Source organism: Bos grunniens, chromosome X (genome assembly GCF_055505025.1).
Source record: "Bos grunniens cultivar Pamir isolate PY7600 chromosome X, Bosgru_T2T1.0, whole genome shotgun sequence".
In the NCBI taxonomy this organism is placed as follows: domain Eukaryota; kingdom Metazoa; phylum Chordata; class Mammalia; order Artiodactyla; family Bovidae; genus Bos; species Bos grunniens.
The window spans coordinates 43069478-43092606 of record NC_141194.1 but is presented as its reverse complement, the minus strand read 5'-3'; the positions used below and the strand labels follow the sequence as shown (position 1 = coordinate 43092606).

The 23129-nt window shown below is 36.8% G+C and overlaps 1 protein-coding gene across 3 annotated transcripts in view; it reads left to right on the top strand.

Moving 5' to 3' along the window:
- The window catches only part of EFHC2 (EF-hand domain containing 2), a 238223-nt gene that overhangs the window by 38606 nt on the left and 176488 nt on the right, over positions 1–23129 (top strand). For all 3 annotated transcript variants that reach the window (XM_086386696.1, XM_086386695.1, XM_086386694.1), the window contains exon 2: positions 3866–4054. In XM_086386696.1, coding sequence (XP_086242822.1) covers positions 3866–4054 — 189 coding nt within the window. The remainder of the gene's footprint in view (positions 1–3865; positions 4055–23129) is intronic.

Below are 23129 nucleotides of genomic sequence, written 5' to 3'. Positions count from 1 at the left end.
GGACATTATTATAAAATTCAATGTTATTCCACCATTCATTTTAACCAACCCAACTTTTGCTTTGCTATGGTGATTTGGGACTGACTTATGGTAAACTGAGTGTTGTGTGAGTGTGTGTCAGAGGGGAGTGGGGTGGTGGTGGAGGTTGTAGCAATGGATTCTCTATGGGACAGAGCCAGGCTGCTGGTCACCATCCTAACCACTGTCTCTAGCTTTCCTTCAGCAGCCTTCTGCCTGGGTTGTTTGTCTTCCTGGGGCATCTGTGTGGCCCTGACTCTCCTGAGCAAGGCTACTCAAGCCCTTCCCTGTTCTTCCAGGCTGCCTTAGTGAAAAAATGAGGTCTTGTATTTGCCTTTTAATTTTTGGGTATTTAATTTTTATTAATATTAATTAATTTGTTGTTGTTCAGAGGCTAAGTCATGTCCAACTCTTTGTGACCCCATGGACTGCAGCACACCAGACCTCCTTGTCCTTCACTATCTCCCAGAGTTTGCTCAAACTTATTTCCATTGAGTCGATGATGCCATCCAACCATTTCATGCTCTGCCACCCCCTTCTCTTCCTGCCCTCAGTCTTTCCCAGCATTAGTGTCTTTTCCAGTGAGTTGACTCTTTGCATCAGGTGGCCAAAGTATTGGAGCTTCAGCATCAGTCCTTCAATGAGTATTCAGGATTGATTTCCTTTAGGATTGACTAGTTTGATCTCCTTGCAGTCCAAGAGACTCTCAAGAGTCTTCTCCAGCACCACAGTTCAAAAGCATCAATTCTTCAGTGCTCAGCCTTCTTTATATAACATTATATTAGTTGTAGGTGTAAAATGTAATGATTCCATCTTTGTATATATCGCAAAATGATCACAATAAGTCTGGTTAGCATCTACTATCACACAATAGTTACAAGTTTTTTGTTTTCTGGTGATGAGAATTTTCCAGATTTACTCTATTTGACACTCTAAAATATATACCAATAGTACAGTATTAACTATAGTCACCATGCTGTGTATTACATCCCCATGACTTATTTATTTTATAATTGAACGTTTGTACATTTTGATCACCTTCACCCATTTTGCCCACCCCCACCCTCCACCTCTGGCAACCACCAGTTGGTTCTCTGTATCTATGAATTTGTTTATTTTTTATTCTTTTTAAGATTCCACATATAGGTGCAATCATATAATACTTGTTTTTCTCTGTCTGACATTTCACTTAGTGTTATGCCCTTAGGGTTCATCCATGTTGCTGCAAGTGGCAAGTCTTTTTTATGGCTGAATAATATAATAATATTAATTCATCTGTCAGTAACCACTTTAGGTTGTTTCTCTTTTGGCTATTGTAAATAATGCGACAGATGGACATGGGGTGTACATATCTTTTCAAGTTAGTATTTTTATTTTCTTTGAATAAATACCCAGAAGTAGAATTGCTGAGTCATGTGGTAGTTCTATTTTTAATTTTTAAAGGAACTTCCATACTATTTTCCATAGTGGCTACACCAATATATATTCTCACCACCAGTACACAAGGGTTCCCTTCTCTCCACATCCTTGCCAGCACTTGTTATTTCTTACCTTTTTGACAAAATAGCCATCCTAACAGGTGTGAGGTGGTATCTCATTATGGATTTGATTTGCATATCCTTGATGATTAGTGATGTTGCACATCTTCTTATGTACCTGTCGGCCAGTTGAATATCTTCTTTGGAAAAATATGTGTTCATATCGTCTGTCCATTTTTTAATCAGATTTTTTGTTATTGAGTTGTATGAGTTCTTTTTATATTTTGGATATTAATTCCTTTTCATGTATATTATTTTCAAATATTTTATCCCATTTCATAGGTTGCCTTGAAACAAAGTATTTTTGAACTTCCTTTCAGACTTCCTGCCAATGCATCATGCTTTGCAAGAGGCTATTGCCCTGGATCTACATAATCCTGGCAAAGTATTCAAGTTCAAGCAGCAAATTCAGGATACTTGTTACCTCTGGAGAGGGAGACAAGGAGCATGAACTCTGAGAGAGGGCTTATATTTATTTTTTAAATATTTTATTTTTATTGGAACATAATTGATTTACAAGACTGTGTTACTTTCAGTTACACAGCGAAGTGATTCAGTTTTACATATATGGTAGGCTTCCTAGGTGGCTCAGTGGTAAAGAATCCACCTGCCAGTGTAGGAGATGCAAGAGATGTGGGTTTGATCCCTGGGTTGGGAAGGTCCCCTGGAGGAGAAAATGACAATCTGCTCCAGTATTCTTGCCTGGAAAATTCCATGGACAGAGGAGCCTGGCGGGCTACAGTCCATTGGGTCACAAAGAGTTGAATATGACCGAGCAGACACACAAACACATACACACACACACATATAGCAAAGTGATTCAGTTATACATATATGATACATATGTTCATTCTTTTTTATATTCTTTTCTCATATAGGTTACTGCAGAATATCAAGTAGAGTTCCCTGTGTTATACAGTAGGTCCTTGTTGGTTTTCTGTCATATATATAGTAGTGTGTTCATCCACAAATAATCATATGATATCACTCATATGTGGAATCTAGTTTTTAAAAAAATACAAATGAATTCATTTACAAAACAGAAGCAGACTTACAGATATTGAAATCAGGAACGGGATGAAAGACAGCTTTAATTGTATCTGAAATGTTCTATTTTTTTCTACAGGGCTGTGGTGTACATGGATGTTCATAATATGATATATGATACAACAAATATATTAATATATCACATATAAATATCATGTGATATTTATTATATCATATATCATGCATCATCATGGATATTATATTAATTTGAATTTGCTGCTTATCATTTATATGCTTATATTATCCATAAACAACCCTGTGTTTTTGAATATTTTCAGACTTCATATAAGATGAAGTGATCAAATTTTGTGTCCTACCTTTTTTTTGCTTGATAGTTTTTGAAATTTGTCCATATTGATGCATATAATTTTAGACCTCTGTATTTATATTGCATTTTATAAAGAGAACACAATTGAGGTATCTTTTCTGCTACTGATAGACATTTAGATTGTTTCCTATTTTTCACTCTTACTAACACTGCTGTAACAAATAATCTGATTTATAGCTCCCCATGCAAAGGGCAGAAGATACTTAGAAGTGGACATGCTAGGTGTCTGGGCAAGCATATGCCTTTCACTTTGCTAGGTATTACCATATCTTTCCTCAGATTGATTTTTCTGCTTTACTTTTCTACTAGCAGTGCATGCACATTGCTGTTGGCCCACATCTTTGCCAGTCCTTGGAAGCATTATCTGGGCTTTGCCCTTTCTGCTCAGATCCTCAGAAAAGATGTGAGGGGAAGTGGGGAAGAGGGAGGGCAAGGTTCTACAGTTAGGAGGACAATGTCAGCTCTGACAAATTTCCTGTGACACTTATTTAATGAGGAAAAGATTTTATTCTCCATTTTGATTAAGATAATATTTTGATTTCTGTGGGAAAACTGTTACATTTTTTACTCTGAAGTAGAGAAGTTTCTTTTTTTCCCCCTGTTTGCATTCTTGGCAAATAAGTGGAATAGACCAATTAGCAAGTTAATGTCCTAAATGTTCACTTGCAGTAACAGTTATTTTGAAATGTTTTAAATAGCATGGAGCATTGGATTTGTTCTTATTGCTTTTCAAGGTTTTGAATTTGTTAAAATGAACTGAATTTAAAATGAGGCACAAGTTTATGGTGAAGATTGATCATAATTATTTGCCACTCTAATTTGCATTTTGTAATGGGAAAAATAAATGATGGGAAATATGTTTACCTTTTAAAGCAAATATGAAAAGGCAGAAAGAATAACTTTGGCCATTTTGGGTTGTCTTTTGTGTTCACAGATGGGAAAAGAGAAATTCCACAAATCTCAACACTGGGGCTTTTGCAACAATGTTAGGATGCTGGTGGGTGAAGATAAACCAGGAATAGGTGGAGAACTGCTTTTCGGACAGAAGATAAAGCCAAAATACAGTGTATTTCCTAAAGGAATGGGAACTGACTCACCATCTTGGGTGGCTTTCGATAAACAGGTAAGTCACGTGACATTGGGAGACATGCAGTCTTAAAATGTTACATGTACCTAAATATTAAGTAGATTTGAGAAAATGAGTCCTCAACGTAAATGTTCATTTGAAATGACATAAAAGTACTCTAAGCAAAGAAAAGTTATCCCTGATTCTGTTTCTGACCAGGCACATTGGTCACAGGATGCCTAATGTTCATCACCTTTCATGGTGAATGCTTATCAACCATTCTCTTATCTCCTGTCCTGGACAGGATAGTGTCCTTCTATAGACAGTAAGGGTCTAGTCAGACTGCCACTTTTGCTTAGCGATTGCCATTAACTAAAGAATTTTGTGTGATTCTGAATGTGCCATTGAATGCAACAGGAAAATGCCTCCTTGTCTTTTCTCCATACTAATTATGGTTCCCCACCCTTGAAGACCAAGGGTGATAGGCCAGAATTGTGGAAGTGAGGGAAAGAGGTGCCATTATTAGACAGCAGTCTGGAGTTTTTGTGATGTGTGTTTGTGTGCATAACACATGCACATATACTGGCGTATTTACAATTGAAGTAGGCAGTCCATTTGAATCTCTAAAACGGGACCAAGAGCAAAGGGAGAAAACCCAAAGTGGCCAGTTGTTTCCCACAAGGCAGCTGTGTGGATATGCTCTGTTTTGTCACACAGCCCTGTGTCACCATGGCCCTGCGGTCTGTTTTCCGAGAAATTGTTATTAAATTATTTAGGTCCTATAAATAAAAACTAACTCAGGACTAAAGAATTCAAACATTAGTATGCTAAACTTACCAGGTAGTTTTTAGCAGCCTTAACATGGGGACTAGTTGGCAATGCTTTGATTCCAATTAAAATGTCTTCAGATTTGGCAGAAGTGACATATTCCATGTCACCCAAGTTAGGGTCAATCAGAGCACACACTTCTTTTGAAGTCCAGTTCTGACACTTATGGAGATTTAACAGACCATGGGAAAGCTTCTTTCTTAGGAAACCTTCTCTACTTTGAATGTGGACCAATATTTCACTCTCTCTCTTTTTAAAATTTATTTATTTGCTGTGTGGGATCTTCATTGCATCATGTGGGATCTTGCACAGACTTTCTAGAGGTGGTGTGTGAGCTAAGAAGTTGTAGCACGTGGGTTTAGTTGCTCTATAGTATGTGGGATCTTAGATCCCCGACCAGGGATTGAACCCTTGTCCCTGGCATTGGCAGGCAGATTCTTAACCTCTGGACCCAACCACCAGTGAAGTCCTCAATATTTCTCTTTTTTGGATTATTTTTAGTATATACCTTGCTTAATGCTGGACCTAGGGTTCAGAAACACTTTCTGGACTGACTTACTTGAGTGGCTCATGCATAGTTTCCTGTTAATATCAATCTTATAGGTGTTTGCACATCATCATTCTAGAATATTTAACTTGCAAGCATCAAAGAAAAGATTCTATTTTTACTTATGTCAAAAAGAGTGTATTGAGAATAGTTTAATCCTCCACCTAATAAATAATGTAGGCCACAATATATTAAACTATTCTCTTGTATTTAAAGTTGAAAATTCATTTTATTTCATGTTTTTCTCAATATTTAATATGTGCTTTTGAGTCTATTTTACAGTCTTTTAATTACTTATAAAATTGTGTAGAATATTTCATGAAGTTGGAATAATTTTAGCTTCAAACTACTTGAGAAAATGAAGAGCTTGCTCATTTCAGGCCTAACTAAATGTAACATAATTCAGTTATTTTGTTGGTCAACTTCAATTAAATATTCATTGAGCTTTAAATGAGACACTAAGACTATGAAATATTTACATGCTCTGATGAGATTGTGAACTACAGATTGGATCCTGGTTAATACCCAGAGCAAATTATAAAGTGCTTTTGGCATTTGTGGCTTAACAAAACAAGTCAACACCTGTTAATCGTTTTTCTTGAAAATGAGACACTTTTCTAACAGCTTTTAATCATAGCAATATATCTAGGGCTACTTTCTCAAACAATATAAGGTAGAAATAAAGGCAGATTTTTGGAAAGTGCATCATAATTAATATCTGTAGTAAGTGCTTTTGATCCTCCCCACCCCCAACGGGCACCCCACCCCCCACAGCTAGTGCAGCAAGTGCTTTGGCTAACAACTCATTCTTGTAACCCTCCATGGAGTGTTGTCTTGGCTAGTGGACATTGCATCACCCAGAGAGTTCACCTGGGAGGTTACCATGGCCACTTACTTCAGCATAGGATGGGGTAGCAAATGGCTGACTGATTTGTCAACGGTGAAAGGCTGAGCTTCTTTAACATGGAACAATTCTGTGTCATGCTTGATTTAGGCTCATGGCCCCTTGTGCGTTACAAAAGTAAAGTGTTAGTTGCTCAGCTTTGTCCAACTCTTTGCGACCCCATAGATTGTAGCCCACCCTATATGGGCTACATATATGGGCTATATACAGAGAGCCCTCTGTATATGGAATTCTCCAGACAAGAATACTGGAGTGGGTTGCCATGCCTTCCTGCAGGGGATCTTCCTGACCCAGGGATCGAACCCAGCTCTCCTGCATTGCAGATTCTTTACTGTCTGAGCTGTGAGGGAAGCCCTCCTTGTCCATTAAGCCTCGGCAAAATTTCATATGAGAATGCATCCTCCCTTGGATGATTTCCCTTCCCTTGGCTGTTCCTCTCACTCCCTTTCAAGTTTGTCCCAAGAGTATGCCCTTAATAATAAATCAAACATACCTAAACCCCTGTTTCAGACTCTGCTTCTATGGAGCCCAACCTGAGATAATATTCCAGCTTCTGTCCATAATTCTAAAAGTGACCATGAAAACATTCTGCTCAGGCAGACCATCAGATTATAAGCAGAGAAGAGACTATTTGCAGTGATCCTCATGGCAGACATTTCTAGCTCTTTTATCTTTTCTTCACTCTCCCCTTTAATGAGGCCAGTTTTATTCAGGCTGGAGATGTGCCCACTTACATGCGTTTGTGTTCCCAGGCTCCCTACAGCTAAGGCTGGCCACTTGGCTCACTTCTAGCTAATGACACGTGAGTTAAAGCTTATTAGGGTGGTTGTGGTTGTTCAGTCGCTCAGTCCTGTCCGACTCTTTGTAACCTCGTCAGGCTTCACTGTCCATCGCCAACTCCTGGAGCTAGCTCAAACACATGTTCATTGAGTCAGTAATGCCATCCAACCATTTCATCCTCTGTCATCCCCTCTTCCTCCTGCCTTCAGTCTTTCCCAGCATCAGAGTCTTTTCCAATCAGTCAGCTCTTTGCATCAGGTGGCCAAAGGGTGGGGCTCTTGGGAAAGTGATTTTTCTAATTAAAGGTGTCAGGCTCAGCTGATATGTTTTTACTGCTGTGTTTTCCTGTCTGGAAGTAGGACGTAATTCCTCGGGGCACAGCAGCCATCTTGTGAATGCAGCAGAGATAAAGGAAATCTAGGGCCCTGATGGCATCAAGTGACTACCGTTTCAGGCCTGAGCCATGTCTCTCAGACATCCTATTAAATGAGAAAAATCAATCCCTATTTTAGAGGTCCTCAACCTAGGGAGACCTTTGGAAATGTCTGGAGGTGTTTTGAGTTGTCCCAATGACTGGGAAGAGAACTGGACTATGATAAAACAAGTGAGGCACTTGTCTTGAGTACAGAATTTAAGGGGTGCCCCTAAACTCAGTAATCAGCCAGGTAATATTTTAATGAAATAATTTAAAATTTTTTTGCTTATATTTTTTAAATTATGGAAATATGACAACACATTTACAAGAAACTTGGGAAAATACAGAACAAGTTTACATATACTTCCACTATATATTACAATTATTTTTTAAAGTAGATTAATTAAGATTTTTAGTTGGCGTTTCAATATCAAACTCTCAAAAGCCAATAGATTGAATATACAGAGAAGTAGAAGGATATAGTAGACCTGAAAAGCACTATGAACCAATTCAACATAATTAAGATTTATACAATTTTCACACAACAGTAGGATACAAATTTTATTCAAGTTCCCATGAAGTATCTTTAAAATTAATGCAAAAATTCAGGATGAACAAAATAGCATGTTAAATAAAGACAGGATCAGTAACTGTGTCATGCTGAGCCATATTGGAGCCTGAGGCAAAAGGGAAAATCAGTAGTGCTGATTCTGTCTTTATTTAACATGGTCGTATTTTGTTCATCCTGGATTTTTGGCATTAGTTTTGATGTTTTCAATTGCCTCGCCCTAGGGCCAGACCTGACACAGAAGTGCTGCTGCTATTTGAGTAGCTGGGACCCAGCCTTGTATTTTACATCCTGCAACTTGGGGAGGGGAACCCCCCAACTGAATATTCTACCTAAAATGCAAATACCGTGCCCATTGAGAAACACAGCCCTAATGTGTTTTAAAGCTTCCCTTGTAGCTCAGTTGGTAAAGAACCTGCCTGCAATGCAGGAGACCCAGGTTTGATTTCTGGGTTGGGAAGATCCCCTGGAGAAGAAAATGGCAACAGACTCCAGTATTTTTTTCTGGAGCATCCCATGGACAGAGGAGCCTGGCAGGCTACAGTCTATGAGGTTGTAAGAGTAGGACATGACCTAGCGACTAAACCACCACCAATGTGCTTTTAAAACCCTTGCCAGTGGGAGGATTTATGCAAGTAGCCAAACACAATTTTGCCTGATACTGCACCCACTGCCCAAAGACTAGTTATTTTGTGAATTTGTTTAAATATAAGCAAGTGCATATTCACTCAACAAGTTAGTTCCAGTCAACATCCCAGGAAGAAGCAAACATGGATGACTGTTCTCATTCTTTAAATGAGGAACCACTTGCAAAAAGTGTGGCAGAGATAGTGTTCTGAGGATGCATGTTGGAGGCACTGGAACTAATATCTTTATGATTGTGGCTTTGTCACCTTCCCTCTCTGAGCCTCAGTTTCCTTGACTATGAGGGGGGAACTTGGCTAGATGCTTGCTTAATACCCCCTTACCTTTAGCAGTCTGTGCCTAAGACTTGAGTCTTAGTCTGTGGCATGTAGTCTGTGACTAAAGGCAAACTGATCCTAAAACTAAGCCCAGACCCTGAATCTCCTGGCCTGGGGCTCTTTCTAATTACATCAGGTACCTACTGCTTTATTGTTAATTGAAGTTTGGCATTTAGTAGTTTATAATATGCTGCCATTGCTATTGTTAGCTGCTTTTATAAAAAGTCAGTATAGTTAGAAATACTCAAATGACTGAATGTTTTTTAATGACTTTTATCTGGATGTTAAGCATCTTTTACATAGACTACAATTATGGTTTCATTTCTCTTCATTTGTCAATAGCTCCTAGTTAGCCTAATTTGTTTGCTGCTTTGCAAATGACTCTATTATAGTAAGTGGCAGGGTAAAGGTTGATCCTATGGGGTATGCATGCATTTAAAATATTATTTTATTTTTTCCATCTACTGTGAACATAATGATTATAATCAAAACTACTGACCATAGAATTGGAATTTTAATAACTTTGGATTTGTTTATAAGGGGTTTATGGTGAGCTGATTGTATATGTAGTACTGTGTGGCTCTTTATGCTTTGAACAATATAAAAATAACAATTTAAAATATAACCTCATCTCTTGGGTCACCTTGATGTGTGTTTTTCATTGAGCAAGTTGGTTTGTTACTCATTGCAGTGAGGAAAAACATCTACTATGAGTAACTGTGGGATGTCTAAGTAAGCAAGTGTTAGAAAAGACTTACTATAAGATTTGGGCTCATGTTAGGTAATTTTGGAGAGGATTTAAAGAAGTGAGGCCTTGCTCTAGATTGGGTGCTGTCAGGAAGTGGGGTTACTGCTATGACTGTGTATCTTTTAAATTGAAATATAGTTGTTGTACAGTATATAGGTTACAGGTGTACAATATAGTGGTTCACAATTTTAAAGGTTATACTCTATTTATAGTTATTATAAAATATTGGATATATTCCTTGTGTTGTACAATATATCCTTATAGCTTATTTTATTGTCCATCCCCCTTTTCTCCCTGCACTGGTAACCACTGGTTTGTTCTGTGTATCTGAGTTTGCTTCTTTTTGTATATTCACTAATTTATTATATTTTTTAGATTTTCACATGAGTAATATCATACACTATTTGTTTGATTTATATCACTTGTCATAGTACCCTGCAAGGCTATTCATGTTGCTGCAAATTACAAAATTTCATTCTTTTTTATAGCTCAGTAGTAGTCGTATGTGTGTGTGTATATACACATTTTCCTGCAGGGAGATCAAGGAGTGATCAAGTAGGTTAGTATACACACACACACACACACACACACACAAACACACCCCACATCTGTATTCAGTCATCTGTTGATGGACACTTGGGTTGTTTTCATAGGTTGGCAATTGTAAATAATGCCACTGTGAACATTGAGGTACATGCATCTTTTCGAATTAGTGTTTTTTGTTTGTCTTTCAGATGTATATCCAGGAGTAGAATTGCTGGGTCCTATGGTGAAAAAGTGAAATTGAAAGTGAAGTCGCTCAGTCGTGTCTGACTCTTTGCAACCCCCTGGACTGTAGCCCCCAGGCTCCTCCGTCCATGGGATTTTCCAGGCAAGAATACTGGAGTGGGTTGTCATTTCCTTCTCCAGAGGATCTTCCCGACCCAGGGATCGAACCCGGGTCTCCTGCATTGTAGGCAGAGGCTTTATGGTCTGAGCCACCAGGGGTCCTATGGCAGTTCTGTTTATAGTTTTTTGAAAACCCTCCATACTGTTTTCCACAGTGGCTCTACTAGTTTACATTCCCACCAACAGCACACAAGGATTCACTTTTCTCCACATCTTCACCAACATTTGTTATTTGTTGTCTTTGTGATCATAGTCATTCTGATAGGTATGAGTTGATATCTTATTGTGGTTTTGCATTTCCCTGATGATTAAGTGATGTTGAATGTCTTTTCATTTGCCTGTTGGCCCTCTGTGTTTCCTCTTTGGAAAAGTGTCTATTCAGTTCTTTTGCTCATTTTTTAAAAAAGATTCTGTATCTTAAGTAATCTCATTTATGGAGAGAGGAGACTAGATGTAAGACTATATCTGTAATTGGGACAGAAGCAGCCCTTACTCCTAGGACAGGGGGATATTTGGCGTTTTGTGGCTTGGACAACATTCATGTTCTATCTGTGTTCAGATGTAGCTATGGTCTGATCTCTCTCTTTTTTTCATCTTGATCCATTGTGTTCACAAAGTGGCCTTGTCTGAAAATAGTATCCTCTGGAAGTTTTCATGTTTAGCAGACCAGCTTGTAGCAGCACCAAAGCCAGCTGATAGTGTCAGGTTGGCTCCTGGATATCAGGGGCTGTTTTTCTCTTTCTTATCCAATACCAGCCAAAATGTTTAATTTTCCTGCAGGGTGATCAAGGAGCCATCAAGTAGGTTAGAATTTCATATGATTGGCAAAGAACAATAAACTACTATAGACACTCAAAGTTTTGCCTAAAGCCAAATCAGGAATCTTACAAAATATAATGAGTATATATAAATTAAATACAATTAAAAATATTATATGTGTCAGACATTATACCTTTAAACCATGCCCAAAATGTCAAATGAAAAATGTTCCATAGGTTTATGTAATTTTCAGGTTATCTGAAACCTATGGGGATCATTTCATAAAAGACAGCAATATATATAACATAATGTAATCACAATAATTGCCATTTAAACCCATGTTTTAAGTCACAATTACATACTCTTCAGCTATTTAGTTTTAAAGAAGAAATCAAAAGGCTTGCCTGAAATCAAGCACTTCATATCCCAAATTCCCAACTGTATGTTCTGTATTTATCATTAAAACACATAATTACCTTCATTAAATTTGTTAAACTGATAAAATTTCCAGTTTCATCATATATTATGGCTTTCTCTAATCTTTTGAAATTCAAAAGGCACTTTATAAAAATATCTGCAAATTTGGAATAAATGGTTTTAGAATAAAAATAATGAGGTTCATAAATGAGTCTTTTATTGAAGAAGAGTTTTTCCTCCCCTCTTTGCTAAAAACTAGAGTTTAGTTACTAGAAAAATTTTAAGACCTTCCCCTCAGGGTTAAACGTTTTAGCAGTAGTAGGCCTGTGGCTTATTCTTATTAGCTCAAAGTTAAAATTGTCTTTTTGAGCTTAAACCTGAGTAGATACTACTGCACACCCATTAGAATGGCTATAACTTAAAAAGACTGACATACCAAGTGTTGGCAAGGCTGTTAAGAAGCTGAAACTTTTATATATTCCTGAAAGGAACGTAAAATGGTATTGCCATTTTGGAAGACTGGTTGGCAGTTTCTTAAATAGTTAAATATGTGCTCATGACATATTTAACCATTAGTCACGACCACATGACTCAGTTAATTCTACTCCTACATATATTTCTAAGAGAAATTGAAACATACGTAGCCCACAACAGGGAACAACCCAAATGTCCATCAGATGATGAATGGATGAACAAAATGTGGTACAGCCATACAGTGGAAACCATTTGTCAAGAGGAAGAAACTACTGATGTGTAGTATTAATACAATGTGGATCAGCCCCAAAAACTTACTAAGAAATCAGATACAGAAGACTTCATATTGTATGATTCCGTCTATCTGAAATCCTAAAAAAGGCAACTACATCAGAGAAAGCAGATCAATAGTTTGCCTGGGGATGGCAGTAGGAGAGGGAATTTTGAGGGGGTGATGGAAATGTTTTAAACTAGGTTGTGGTGATGATTACACAACTCTATAGATTTATGAAAAGTCATTGAAGTGTACTTATAAGAGGTAAATTTTATGAAGTATAAATTATAGTTTAATATATTAATCTTCTGGACTGCCATAGCAACATACCATAGATTGAGTGCCTTAAGCCACAGATATTAATTTTCTCACAGTTCTGGAGGTTAGAAGTTCAAGATTACTGTGCTATCAGGGTTGATTTCTCTTAAGGCCTCACTTCTTGGCTTGCAGACCCTCCCTCTTGCTGCTTCTTTGCATGGTTGTTCTCTGTACACCCTGATTTTTTTTTTTTAACACAAAAACCTTTGTCATGTGTAACACTGTAGCTCACAAATTCAGAACTAATGATTACTATTTGATTTGTTGACTTATATTTTAAAGCTCATTTATATTTTGTTCTGAATTTTTCATCTATAGAGTAATGTTTATGTACTTTCCCCTTCTGAAATCAGACCAGCTGCAGGTTTTTGGAAACATTTAAACAATTATTTACCTTCCTGAATTTTGTTCTTGCAGGATTCTGCCCTGTAGTAAGCTCACCCTTTTTGTAACTCTGATGGTGGGTAATGGTACAAATACGAACTATATAATCCACGTTCTTTTTAAAAAATATTTTTGAAATTATTTTTAACTTATAAGAAATCACAAAAATGGCATAGACTCTTTCCCCAATCTTATCTTAGACAAATGCAGTACATTATCAAAAGCAGGATATTGACATTGGTATAGTACTAAACTTCCAGACCTTAATTGAATGTCACCAGTTTTTACATGCACTCATATTTTCCCATTAGTTTATAGTTCTGCGAAATTTTATCACAGAGATTCATGTAACCACCACCACAATCAGGACACAGAAAACTCTACTCCTTTAGGGTTTTATTGTTTGAGTCTTTATTTTAATCAACTTTATTGAGATACAATTTATTTAGGATAAAATGTACCCACTTTCAGCATACAGTCCCATGAGTTCTACCAGTACACATAGGTAGCCACCATTCTGGACAGCATTTACATCTCTCCCACCACAAAGTCCCCTTATGCCGCCTTCCATTCAGCGCTCCTCCATTGCTCTGACTTCCATCACTATAGATTAGTTTTGCCTGTTCTTCACCTTCATATTAGTGGAATCTTACTTCTCTGGAGTCTGTTTGGGATTTAAGATTTGAGGCACAGCTTTGATACTCTGTATGTATATAAACAAAGTGCAGCCAATTCACATGTGATAATTCACCATGGCAGATTTCTGGGTATTTGTGTAATCATTTTTTTCATTCTCTGGATTGATATCCCTTTATTTTTAAACATAGTTTTTTTTTTTTTTTTTTCCAAATAAGTTACTCTCCTAACTCCCTTCAGAGGTTTTAAAAACATTTAGCATTGCCAATTTCTAAATTTAAACATGTTAGAATCGTTCCTTTCCTTCTGCTTATTTAAATTATGCTCCTCTATTTAAATACCTATTCTGACTATGAAATTCATTGTGCTGTTTAGTGTGGTAATAGTTCTTTCAATAAGGAGGATCCTTCAGGGACACATGTCATTATCATAAACCTTTTATCAGAGGTATAAATAATTGAGAGCACATGACTGTTCATTTTAGGGCATCAGAAATGGGGAGGTGGCAGGGAGGGCATGAATTCCACATTATTGAAGGTGGGGCAGAAATGCTTATCTTCATTTTTTTTTTTTGAATTTTGTCTCATTTTCCTTTTCTTATATCCCATCTCTCAACCTCCTTAATCCTTCCCCTTCCATTCTTTTGACTTCTCTGTTTTTCTCTTTTACTGAACTTTGTCTCTCTCTTCAATCCTCCTCTTTACTTTCATGCATTTTTATTCATCTTCCATCATGTGTGCCCTATTTAACTTCCTTCCCGTTCTCTACTTCGTCTTTCTCTGTCCCAGGTCTTGTAATTGCTGACTTCTCTTTTTAGGAAAGTAGAATTATTATCATCATCATTATCATGATTATTGCCGGGGTCTTTTCCTTTACCTCTAGGATTGGACCCAGGGTACATTGAACTCAAATGGAGTGTTGTTGGAAATGAACTCTGTACATTAGTTGCGGTAACCCTAAGGACCATTATCCTCCTGCAGTGCCCTGTAATGGGAGGAGGTGTAGTAGAGACTGCAATGGTTTCAGTCAGACAGTTGGATTCAAAACTTGGATTTATCATTTATTATCTATTTCATCTGGGCTATGTTGTTGTTTTTTTTTTTTTCCCATACTGTGTGGCATGTGGAACTTCTCTGACCAGGAATCAAACCCTTCCTCAAAATGGAAGCATGGAGTCTTAAACACTGGACCACCAGGGAAGTCCTGGACTGTGCTTTTAACTTCTCTTGGTCTTAATTCCTTCATCTGTCAAGTAAGAATAACAAACCTGTCTTAGAGTTACTGGGAGCATCAGATGGACAATGCACATCAAGTGCCTGGCTCATCCTACCTAGTCCTAAAGAATTAACACTCCTCTTTTGCTTAAGACTTGGCTTATTTTCTTACATGGGTTAGGGAGGGCAGTGTTCCCAGGGGAAGTGAAGCTGGGAGTATCCCAGTTACCTCCTGTGCTGCAGGATTCTTGCATTTTTCTTTGGCACAAATTCTGCCATATTTCAGAGGAACCAGTCTGGAGGTGCTGACATTGAGACCAGCAAGTTCTAAAAATGTAGCCATTAAACTACTGATGCATTGCTCTTTCCATTTGTTCCCCAGTGTTCCATTATGCTGTGGGTATTAAGGTGGTTTAAATTTATTTCTATTGTTTAAATAAGAGAGTTTGTCTTGTCTTCTATTTGAGCAAATTCACTTAATGGTCTTTTAGGAGAAAGGTTTGGTAACTACGTTTATTATTGTTTTATTTTTCACTATTCTGAACTAATAGCAGTCAGCAATAGACTACTACAGTTGTATATACATTCTGATTATTCTAAACTCAAAGATTTTACATCATTATCACCTAGGTTCTAGAAACTTCATGTAGTCCTTTTATGTTTAATCAAAAATTTTACTTCCTTTGTAGTCCACCCTGTTGTTTCCCTCCTTTTTAGCCTAAAATATGAAATCTGTCTTTGAGTGTATTTTATTCTGTCTCTGGTTCTACTTGTTGATTTTTTCATCTAGTATTTCAGGGTACTTTTTAAAAAATTTTAAACTTTTTATTGAAATGTAGTTGATTTACAATATTATATTAATTTCAGGTATATAACAGTGATTTAATGCTTTTATAAATTATATGCCATTTCAGGTTATTATAAAATAAATAATGGCTATATTTTCCTGTGCTGTATAATATATCCTTGTTGCTTACTTATTTTATACGTAAGTGTTTGTATCTCTTAATTATTCCCTATCCCTGTCTTGCCCCCCCTTTCCCCACTCGTGACCAATGCTTCTATCTTTGAGTCTGTCTGTAATATTCATTTATTTTTTAGATTTCACATAGAAGTGATAACATGTAACATTTGTCTTCCTCTGACTTATTTCACTAAGTCTAATTATCCTCTAGTTCTATCCACATTGTTGCAAATGGCCAAATTACATTCTTTTGTATGGCTGAGTAGTATTCCATTGTGTGCATGTATATATCACATCCTCTTTATCCATTCATTCATCTGTTGATAAACACTTGGATTGCTTCTATATTTTGGATATTTTAAATGATGATACTGTGAACATTGGAGTGTATATATCTTTTCAAATTAGTGTTTTCATTTTTTCAGATATATATTCAGGAGTGGAATTTCTGGATCATGTGATATTTCTATTTTTAGTTTTTTGGTGAACCTCCATACTGTTTTCCATAGTGGTTGCACCAATTTACATTACCACCAGCAGTGTACAAGGGTTCTCCTTTCTCTACATCCTTGCCACATTTATTATGTGTAGACTTTTTGATGATAGCCATTCTGATAGGTATGAGATGATGTCTCACTGGTTTTGGTTTGTGTTTTTCTGATAATTATCGACCTACATTTGTTTTTACATGTATGTTTGAATTTCAAAAATGAAACTATTTTAAGTTCTGGTCTAGTTGGCTTTTATAGTCAGCTTTATTAATTGAAGCTTTGATTCTTACTGATATGTAATGGGGATAATATTATTAACATATGTTCCCAGCTTTCTCCTTATCCCCATGCCCTGCCTGCTGAACAAAAATTTGTCTTTGCTCATTCTACTTTTCCCCCTCCTCCTGGTGGCTCAGCTGGTAAAGAATCCGCCTGCAATGTGGGAGACCTGGGTTCGATCCCTGGGTTGGGAAGATCTCCTGGAGAAGGAAATGGCAATCCACTCCAGTATTCTTGCTTGGAAAATCACACGGATGGAGGAGCCTGGTAGGCTATAGTCCATGGGGTCACAAAGAGTCAGACATGACTGAGTGACTTCACTTCACTTCATCCTTTAAGGATTCTTCAAATTTTTCAGTCAGATTCTTAGGCTTTGGGGGATGTAAAGGGAGAAGGGCTGGAGAGAGTTGGGGTGAGGAGGGAGAGAGGGAGATGTCTTAGAGGCTGATGGTGAGGAAATGTGAGACTGATAAGACTCAAAAAAGAGGAAAGGCATTTTTTTTTTTTTGAGAAGAGGTGATATGGAGCATAAATTAGATCACCTTCAGAGGGCCACACATACTATGTACTACCATGCTCTTATAACTTTGTACCTGCTGTTCCCTCCATAGAAAATGCCCTTACCCACTTGCCCATGAATCCAGTTCTTTCATTGCTCAGCCTTGAAGAAACATTTCACATGTCACCTCCACTCTAATGCTTTCTTCTTTATGTTCTCAGGTGGTTCAGCACTTCCCCCTCCTACTGGAGCATTTTCAAACCCCTGTTATAATAATCCTGTTACTCTTCTCTGTGTCCTTCACTGAGCTGAAATATGGTGGGAATCTTGTGACAGTTCAGGAGATAATGGTTAATCTGTGGCCTCTGAAGCTAGGCAGTGTGAGTTCTAACCCCAGTTGTCCTACTATTCTTTTACCTTGAGAAAGACCTTGGGTAAATTGTTTAACTTCCTCAACCTTGACTTCTGTAAAACAAGGATAACAATGATACCTATTTTATAACTGTGTTGTAAGGAGTAAATGAGATAGAGTATAAAAGCACTTAACACATTGCCTGACCCAGTGTATTAATAACTAATCAATGTTGGCTATTTCCATTTATCTTTTAATTCTCAGAGTTTAGCACAGTGCCTGACACATCAGTGCTTGGTAATCTATGCTGAATGGCTTTGTAAGAATATTATTAATATTTTATTTTTCCTAATGGCTTTTCACTTTATCTCTGGTGTCTTATAATTGTTTGGAGGTACCATTCCCTGTTTTGCAATTATTTGCATACAGTCTAATCTCTTTTACTTGACTGCGTAATCTTTGTAGCTGGAGAGATTATTTTACTGAATGTTGTACCCTCCACATAGAGCTTTGAACTTAGCAGCTACTCTGTAACTGGGTTGGTTTGTGTTACTTTGCTTTTGATACAGGAACCTTTCCATATCAAATATCCATTTTGTGAACTCACCTGTTGATGAACTTGTGGGAAGTAAATAACATACTTTGAAACCAATAGGATAATCCAGTGTATAGAGGAGTCCAGCTTACTGAGTAATTATTAGAATTATACAACAGATTCTTTCAGTTAGAGAACATAAAAGACAGCTTATCTGAGCATCTTTCTTCTGACTCATTTGGGTAGAATCCAGCAACGTCTCATGGCATGAAAGAGTGTTTTTGCCTCAGTTCTCATTATTACTACCTCTGAATATATATATTATATAATATTTGGTAAACTATATATTTTTCAAAATATTTTTCCTTTGTCTTTTATATCATGGTTGTTATTTGTATCTTTACTGCTAAATATATGAATATTCATTTTTCTCTATTCATTTTATGAAACCCCATGATTGGCAATGTGATTTCTGTTGGACAGGTGACCTGATTCTTCTCAACCTAATTATTTTTTCAGGAAGACTGATTTTTAAGCAGTGGGTCTGAATCACTTCTCTTAGTAATATCAAGTGTTTTTTAAAAATTAATTTATTTTAATTGGAGGCTAATTATTTACAATATTGTAGTGGTTTTTGCCATACATTGACATGAATCAGCCATGGGTGAACATGTGTTCCCCATCCTGAACCCTCCTCCCACCTCCCTCCCCATCCCATCACTCAGGGGCATCCCAGTGCACCAGCCCTGAGCACCCTGTCTCATGCATCAAACCTGGACTGGCGATCTACTTCATATATGATAATATACATGTTTCAGTGCTATTCTCTCAACTCATCCCACCCTCACCTTCTCTCACAGAGTCCAACAGTCTGTTCTTTACATCTGTGTCTCTTTTGCTGTCTTGCATATAGAGTCATTGTTGCCATCTTTTTAAATTCGATATATACACATTAATATACTGTATTGGTGTTTTTCTTTCTGACTTACTTCACTCTGTATAATGGGCCCCAGTTTCATCCACCTCTTTAGAACTGATTCAAATGCATTCTTTTTAATAGCTGTGTAATATTCCATTGTATATATGTACCACAGCTTTCTTATAAATCATCTACTGATGGACATCTAGGTTGCTTCCATGTCCTGGCTATTGTAAACGGTGCTGCAATGAACATTGGAGTACAGGTATCTCTTTCAATTCTCATTTCCTTGGTGTGTATGCCCAGCAGTGGGATTTCTGGGTCGTATGGCAGTTCTATTTCCAGTTTTTTAAGGAATCTCCACGCTGTTCTCCATAGTGGCTGTACTAGTTTGCATTCCCACCAACAGTGTAAGAGGGTTCCCTTTTCTCCATACCCTCTCCAGCATTTATTGTTTGTAGACTTCTGGAAATAGCCATTCTGACCAGCATGAGATGGTATACCTCATTGTGGTTTTGATTTGCATTTCTCTGATAATGAGTGATGTTGAGCATCTTTTCATGTGTTTGTTAGCCATCTGTATGTCTTCTTTGGAGAAATGTCTGTTCAGTTCTTTGGCCCATTTTTTGATTGGGTCATTTATTTTTCTGGAATTGAGCTGCATGAGCTGCTTGTATATTTTTGAGATAAATTCTTTGTCAGTTGCTTTGTTTGCTATTACTTTCTCTCATTCTGAATGCTATCTTTTCACCTTGCTCCTAGTTTCCTTCATTGTGCAAAAGCTTTTAAATTTAATTTGGTCCCATTTGTTTATTTTTGGTTTTATTTCCATTACTCTGGGAGGTGGGTCATAGAGGATCCTGCTGTTATTTATGTCAGAGAGTGTTTTGCCTATGTTTTCCTCTAGGAGTTTTATAGTTTCTGGTCTTACATTTAGATCTTTAATCCATTTTGAGTTTACATTTGGGTATGGTGTTAGAAAGTGTTCTAGTTTCATTCTTTTACAAGACCAGACCAGTTTTCCCAGCACCACTTGTTAAAGAGATTTTCTTTTCTCCATTGTATATTCTTGCCTCCTTTGTCAAAGATAAGGTGTCCATAGGTGCGTGGATTTATCTCTGGGCTTTCTATTTTGTTCCATTGATCTATATTTCTGTCTTTGTGCCAGTACCATACTGTCTTGATGACTGTAGCTTTGTAGTATAGTCTGAAGTCAGGCAGGTTGATTCCTCTAGTTTCATTCTTCTTTCTCAAGATTACTTTGGCTATTTGAGTTTATTTGTATTTTCATACAAATTGTGAAATTATTTCTTCTAGTTCTCTGAAAAATACTTTTGGTAGCTTGATAGGGATTGCATTGAATCTATGGATTGCTTTGGGTAGTATACTCATTTTCACTATATTGATTCTTCTGATCCATGAACATAGTATATTTCTTCATCTACTTGTGTTCTCTTTGATTTCTTTCAGTGGTGTTTTTATATTTTTCTATATATAGGTCTTTTTTTTCTTTAGGTAGATGTATTCCTAAGTATTTTATTCTTTTTGTCACAATGGGGAATATGATTATTTCCTTAATTTCTCTTTCTGTTTTCTCGTTGTTAGTGTATAGGAACGCAAGGGACTTTTGTGTGTTGATTTTATATCCTGCAACTTTACTATGTTCATTGATTCGCTTTAGTAATTTTCTGGTTGGTGTCTTTAGGGTTTCCTATATAGAGGATCATGTCATCTGCAAACAGGGAGAGTTTTACTTCTTCTTTTTCTATCTGGATTCCTTTTATTTCTTTTTCTGTTCTGATAGCTGTGGCCAAAACTTCCAAAACTATGTTGAATAGTAGTGGTGAGAGTGGGTACCCTTGTCTTGTTCCTGCCTTTAGGAGAAATGCTTTCAATTTTTCACCATTAAGGATAATGTTTGCTGTGGGTTTATCATATATGGCTTTTATTATGTTGAGGTATGTTCCTTCTATGCCTGCTTTCTGGAGAGTTTTTATCATAAATGGATGTTGAATTTTGTCAAAGGCCTTCTCTACATCTATTGAGATATGGTTTTTAATCTTTCAATTTGTTAATGTGATGCATCACATTTATTGATTTGTGAATATTGAAGAATCCTTGCATCCCTGGGATAAAGCCCACTTGGTCATGATATATTATCTTTTTAATATCTTGTTGGATTCTGTTTGCTAGAATTTTGTTAAGGATTTTTTCATTTATGTTCATCTGTGATATTGGTGTGTAGTTTTCTTTTTTTGTGGCATCTTTGTCTGGTTTTGGTATTAGGGTGATGGTGACCTCATAGAATGAGTTTGGAAGTTTACCCTCTGCAATTTTCTGGAAAAGTTTGAGAAGTATAGGTGTTTCTTTTCTCTAAATTGTTCATAGAATTTGAAGCCGTCTGGTCCTGGGCTTTTGTTTGTTGGAAGATTTCTGATTATAGTTTCAATTTCTGTGCTTGTGATGGGTCTCTTAAGATTTTGTATTTCTTCCTGGTTCACTTTTGGAAAGTTATACTTTTCTAAGTATTTTTCCATTTCGTCCAAGTTGTCCATTTTATTGGCATATAGTTGCTTATAGTAGTCTCTTATGATCCTTTGTATTTCTGTGTTGTCTGTTGTGATTTGTCCACTTTCATTTCTAATTTTGTTGAATTGATAATTCTCCCTTATTTTCTTGATGAGTCTGGCTAATGGTTTGTCTATTTTATTTATCTTCTCAAAGAACCAGCCTTTAGTTTTGATGATTTTTCCTATAGTCTCCTTTGTTTCTTTTTCTTTATTTCTGCCCTAATTTTTATGATTTCTTTCCTTCTACTAACCCTGGGGTTCTTCATTTCTTCTTTTTCTTGTTGCTTTAGGTGTAGAGTTAGGTTATTTGCTTTTACTCTTGTTTCTTGAGGTAAGCTTGTACTGCTATGAACCTTCCCCTTAGCACTGCTTTTCCTGAATCCCATAGGTTTTGGGTTGTCATGTTTTCATTTTCATTTGTTTCTATACATATTTTGATTTCTTTTTTGATTTCTTCTGTGATTTGTTGGTTATTCAGAAGCATGTTTTTTAGCCTCCATATATTTGTATTTTTAGTAGTTTCTTTCCTGTAGTTGACATCTAATCTTACCGCATTGTGATCAGAAAAGAGGCTTGAAATGATTTGAATTTTTTTGAATTTACCAAGGCTAGATTTATGGCCCATGATGTGATCTGTCTTGAAGAATGTTCCGTGTGCACTTGAGAAAAAGGTGAAATTCATTGTTTTGGGGTGAAATGTCCTATAGATATCAGTTAGGTCTAACTGGTCTGTTGTAGCATTTAAAGTTTGTGTTTCCTTGCTAATTTTCTGTTTAGTTGATCTATCCATAGGTATGAATGGGGTATTAAAGTCTCCCAGTATTACGGTGTTGCTGTTAATTTCCCCTTTCATACTTGTTAGCCTTTGCCTTACATATTTTGGTGCTCCTATGTTGGGTGCATACATATTTATAATTGTTATATCTTCTTTGTGGATTAATCCTTTGATCATTATGTAGTGTCCTTCTTTGTCTCTTTCCACAGCCTTTATTTCAAAATCTTTCTTCTGATATGAGTATTGGTACTACTGCTTTCTTTTGGTCTCCATTTGCATGAAATATCTTTTTTCAGACCTTCACTTTCAATCTGTATGTGTCCCTTGGTTTGAGGTGGATCTCTTGTAAACAGCATATATAGGGGTCTTGTTTTTGTATCCATTCAGCCAGTCTTTGTCTTTTGGTTGGGGCATTCAACCCATTTACATTTAAGGTAATTATTGATAAGTATGAACCCATTGCCATTTACTTTGTTGTCTTGGTTTCGAGTTTATACACCCTTTCTGTGTTTCCTGTCTAGAGAAGATCCTTTAGCATTTGTTGAAGAGCTGATTTGGTGGTGCTGAATTCTCTCAGCTTTTGCTTGTCTGTAAAGCTTTTGATTTCTCCTTCATATTTGAATGAGATCCTT